At 61.8% G+C, this 4,733-nt stretch overlaps 1 protein-coding gene across 4 annotated transcripts in view; it reads right to left on the bottom strand.

The window, feature by feature from the left end:
* The window catches only part of LOC104124138 (syntaxin-binding protein 1), a 41,725-nt gene that overhangs the window by 1,005 nt on the left and 35,987 nt on the right, over positions 1-4,733 (bottom strand). For 3 of the 4 annotated variants that reach the window (XM_035892027.1, XM_035892028.1, XM_009636447.2), the window contains 7 exons: positions 4,546-4,626; positions 4,279-4,417; positions 3,955-4,064; positions 3,675-3,776; positions 2,382-2,467; positions 1,930-2,084; positions 791-914 (listed from right to left, as the gene is read on the bottom strand). In XM_035892027.1, coding sequence (XP_035747920.1) covers positions 805-914; positions 1,930-2,084; positions 2,382-2,467; positions 3,675-3,776; positions 3,955-4,064; positions 4,279-4,417; positions 4,546-4,626 — 783 coding nt within the window. In that variant the 3' untranslated portion in view covers positions 791-804. The remainder of the gene's footprint in view (positions 1-790; positions 915-1,929; positions 2,085-2,381; positions 2,468-3,674; positions 3,777-3,954; positions 4,065-4,278; positions 4,418-4,545; positions 4,627-4,733) is intronic. The other variant, XM_009636448.2, reaches the window with a different exon arrangement.

The following is a 4,733-nucleotide window of genomic DNA, read 5'->3' as shown; positions in this document are numbered from 1 at the left end:
GGAGGGGAGGGGGAAAAGGACTCTCGCCTTCTGCTGCCCTTTGGTCTGAGGCCGAGCCCTGCTCCTGGTGGTTCCCCAGAGCCGGTGGCAGCTCCCAGCCACGCTGCCAGCAGCCGAGCCCCTGCCCTCCCCGCTGCCGTGCCGCCCTTGCAGCCCCCCAGGCTCTGTGTGGCCCAGGGTCCCAATGGCAAAACTGCCGGCAGCTAAACCCCAGTGCAGAGTTTGGGGGTCTGCAACATCAGGGGGGCTCCTGCCTGGCTAAGCGCTGCAAGAGCAAACCTGAGCTTTCCTATCGACTTGGGATTTCAGCCCCATCGCACCCTGGAGCTGGGGGGGCAGGGCACAGCAGTGCCCAGCCTTCACCGTGGGGGACGAGAGGGGCCGGAGCCGGGACAAGCGCTGGGGTCTGCCCTGTGTGCTCGCTCTCCTCCGGGCACCGAAGCCCTGGCCCCGCAGCATCCCGGGGTGCTCCGTCCCCAGCCCGGCCCGGGATGCCTCTGCCGGGCAGGCAGGACCCCGACCCACCACCCCCGGCCCCTCTGGCCCCCGTGAGGGGGAACTCATGGCATGAAGGAGCCGGCCAGGTCTGGCCGAGAGACATGGCAGAGGGATGATGGAGCGGCGCTGGATGCTTTTTTCCACCTGGTAGGAGGAACTGCAAGCATTTTCTTATCGGAGAACCAAACGGAAACGAAACCCAAAATAATAATTAAAGAAAGGAGGAACGGAAGAATCAAAGAAAACCCTTCGGGGAGGAAGAGTTTCTTTTCCATTAGTAAGCTGCCTTTACTTGGTTTCTTTGGCTCACTCCATTGCTGGAGCCTGATCCTCAAATGATACCCTAGTAGAGTCCCTGAAGTCGGGGTGCCTCAGGTCCATGAGAAATTTGGTGGGAGTGAGAATGTGAGTAGAACCTGCAGGAGAACAGAGCGGGGCTGACGGCTGCGCCAAGACCCCCCCCTCCCCTCCACACCACCACTTTTCGGGGTGAGGAAGGACGCGGTTGCCACCCGGAGCGTCGTAGGCGCATGCAGGGGATGGTCCCCGGAGAGACGCGGGATGAGATGGGCGAGAGGCGGGATGGAACTGGGCGGTTGGTGGTGGGTCCAGTGGCGGCAGGGGGGGGGACACACACGGCCAGGGGCTGCGGGAGGTGATGGAGAGGGGGCTGCTGCTCCCAAGGGAATACAAGGAGCAGATGAAATGCCGGCAAGAGGCTCTACCAGATTTCCCAGGCGAGAATCCAGGGACCAGATGAGACGGTGAGGGGCTCCCGCCCCTGCCCTACAAGGTGCGTATCCAGCTGTGCCTCCCCGGGGTGGGGAGGGAATTTTCGGGGACCTAAAAGCCCCTTGCTAACTTCTGGCAGGGCTTCCACTGTGTCCTCCACGCCTGACCCATGGCTCCTTTGGGAGCACAGTCGGGGCGCTGAGCTTGAGCACGCAATGCATTTTCCTGTTGCGCGCGTGTTGCACGTCCTGTTGCACACACGTCGTGTGTGCAACAGGACGTGCAACACGCGCGCAACAGGAAAATGCATCTCCCGCTGCCTGCACGGTGCACATCATGGTTGGCGTGCCATGTTGCACACCTCTGCCTTTCGTTTTTTTCTCCCGGTAACAACCCCGAGCGTGCAACACGGGCATGACAGGAGCAAGTCAGGCTGCAAACCCCCCCCGCTTCCCTTCCACCCCGCTCTGCTTGTACCAAACCAGCCAGGGAGAGGAAAAATGGGATGGGTGGAGGGACATCTCCTCTCCCTGGGGAAGGGGGACACAGGGGTGAGAGCAGGCGGCGGGAGAAGACCTTTCCACAGAGTTCCAGGTACCGCAGATCATCTGGAGCCGGGAATTTGTGGGATGGAGGAAGGAGCGTGGGATGAGCAGCCAGCACGACGGGGCGCAGGGTCCGGCCCCAGCTCCCACTCACCTATTAGCACTTCCCACTTGCCGCTGGCTTGCGTCACCTCGTAGGCACAGCGCATCTCGTTCATGCTGACGCCGCCCAGGATGAAGATGATGAGGCGGGGGCCGCTTCGGTACTCACCGGGGGCCTTGTTCTTGTGCCAGTGGCCATAGCGGGCACTGGAGAGAGGGAGAGGAGAGGGATGAAGGATGGGCAGGAGGCATTGAGCTCACATCTTAATTAAATCACCAATTAATTAGCTTCCAAATTGCTGCTAGAGCAGGTAACACCCAGCCTTCCAGCCACGAGTGCTGCTCTTGCTGTTGCAGGTAGGGAAACTGAGGCATGGGATGCCTGAATGCGGGCAGAGCAGCCCACAGACCCGCGGATGGACACGGCCGCTCCGGGCAGCTGAGGGATGGATGCTAATGGTGATATACGTGCCAATGTATAGCAGGAGGGCGGGGGGGACCCACCTGACGGCAGTGGTGCTGAAGGAGGCGGAGGAGCGGGTGGAGATGTATGGGTAGTGCTTGGTGTCCAGCTTGTCATCGATGGCGTCCTGCGGGCAGAGAGCCCCGGGCCAGGGGTCAGCAAGGAGCCGGGCCCGGCCCACGGCCCCATGGCCCCTCGGCAGGGCTGTGCCCAGGAGGACTGGCCCAACTGGGTGAGGATTCGTTTGCCTATATTTGCATAGCCTGACTTTTTTGGAACAATTTAGCTGCGTTCCTGTAATAGGGTGCATTTGGGGAGGGAGGAGCATGGCGCTTGGCTGCTGTGGGGCAGGGGGGCTGCAGCGTGGGGTGTGGGGTGAGGCTCGCCCTGAACTCGGGGGTCCTGGGGAGGTTGGGTTAAGGGGCTGAGGCAGCCACCTTCTCTGGGAAGCTCATGGGCATGAACTGGAGGCTCCACCTCTGCGATCCGCCCCCGGGGTAAGGGACCTGCTCTTGGTTTCATCGGCAGTGGAGGGTTAATGGTCTCTGTCAGATGTTGCTGCCCTGCCTGCTCCCCTCTGGTCCTGGGGATGAGGTTTAGGGGTGTCCTGGGCATGAAGCCACCCCAGGAGGGTTGGCATGGACTATGGTAGGAGAAGGCAAGAGCTGCGTGCTTTTGGATATAGAGGGAGCTGCAGCTCTGCTTGTCATGGGTGCCTAGGAGCAGAGGTGGCACTGAACAGCAGTGATATCCCCCTCCCCAAATTGTGGCTGGGGGGGCTGTCTGTCTGTCTGAGCAGGTGGGAAATGTCTGTGTTGGGGAGCAGTTTTGGTGCCTGGGATCCCCTGGCTCTGGGCAAACCCCAGGAGGGAGCGGATCAGGAAGGAGGCAGTGCCTGGACAAAAAAAATCACTTTCTGGCTCTGCCCAATGCTACCTGAGCACAGAGCTCGTGGGGTAGCTCCCGTGTGCCTGTGGGCAGCGGTGAGCAGTGCCATGCCCATCCCCTGGCTCGGCTGGGACATGGGTAATGCTGCGACGAGGCCACCCAGCTGTGCCCGCCGTGGCACACGGTGCGGCACAAGGAGCAACCAGTTTGTTATTGCATTCTGTACTGCAGGGGCCATGCATCCCACCTGGGGCCAGTGTGCACGTGGGGGCCAGGAAAGCCTCCCAAAACATCCCAACCTTGTCGCAATTGCAGGCAGCAAGCAGCCTGGAGGGCACACATCAGAGAGCAGTGCCAGGGTTTGGGCTGGAAGCAGCCAGCTCTCTGCAGGTCCCTTCCCGGGCAGGGTCCTGCTCCGTGCCCCATCCCTGTCCTTGCTGGCTCACCTCCATGATATCCTTAATTACGGGGGTCCATCGGGAGAGCTGGTAGGTCTGCTCACTGATCCGCTCCTTGCGCTCCGGCTTGCTCCGGCGGCGCAGGGTGGACTGGGCGGAAAGAGCACAGAGACACCCTGAGACACGGGGGCTCCGGCAGTGGGATCGGGGCCACCCCGGAGGGGTGCTGGGGGCATCTCGGGGGGTAGGCGGTTCCCATCACAGAGCAGGTGCCATGGTCCTCCCGAGGGGCAAGGAGAGCTGTGGGGAGTGGGAGGTGGACACTCACGTCGGTGATGATGGGCACCCCAAGGTGGGCCATGTTGGTGATGATCTCGCTGTCCTCCGCTGGGATCTGAGCGTGCTGGATCAGCTTGTTCAGGTTCTCCTCGGTGATACCTGGAAATGCAATGGGGAGATGGCATCCTCCTGAGAAACATCTCCCAGTGGGGACACCGTCCCTCCACTGTCACCTTAGGACACCTGGCCTGGTGGTGGTCAGGGAGACAGGGCAGAGTTTTGCCACCCAGCTTATCTTGGCCAAACCCTGAGCTGTTTGCCACCCAGAGCTGCACGCACGTCTCGCCCACCCCTGCCCAAGCGTCCTCCTCACCATTCTTCAGGAAGATATAGAGCAAGATGATGCGGATCTTGTCATAGGTGCTGACGTTCCCATCCAGCAGAATGGGGACAATGGCCCTCATGGGGTCTTTGATCTTTTCGCCTTCAGCATCGGTGCCCATGGCCAAGTCCTGCAGAGAACACACATACTCATCACCCCACAGCTCAGTGCTGAGCTGAGCTGTGGGGCAGGAGCTGCCAGCCCCAGTTGTCCCCATGGAGATGTGGGGAGGGGATGTGGGGCTGGGGGAGCTGGTACCTGTTCGACCCTGCAGAGCTTGTCCACCGTGCCCTGGTAGTGCTTCATGCAGTCCTCGGCCAGGTGCAGGTGGGTCGAGTACTGGGGAGACACGAGTGCTGCGGTCACCACCGCGGTGCTGGCAGCAGCCAAAGGTTCCCCTGCCACCACCCTGCCCCCGGCTGGGGGCCCCCCCGGGGGGGCGCGCC

The sequence above is a fragment of the Egretta garzetta genome, unplaced genomic scaffold, assembly GCF_000687185.1.
Source record: "Egretta garzetta isolate BGI_Z169 unplaced genomic scaffold, ASM68718v1 scaffold344, whole genome shotgun sequence".
NCBI classification, from domain to species: domain Eukaryota; kingdom Metazoa; phylum Chordata; class Aves; order Pelecaniformes; family Ardeidae; genus Egretta; species Egretta garzetta.
The sequence above is the reverse complement of the archived record's forward strand: the minus strand, read 5'-3'. Positions and strand labels throughout refer to the sequence as shown.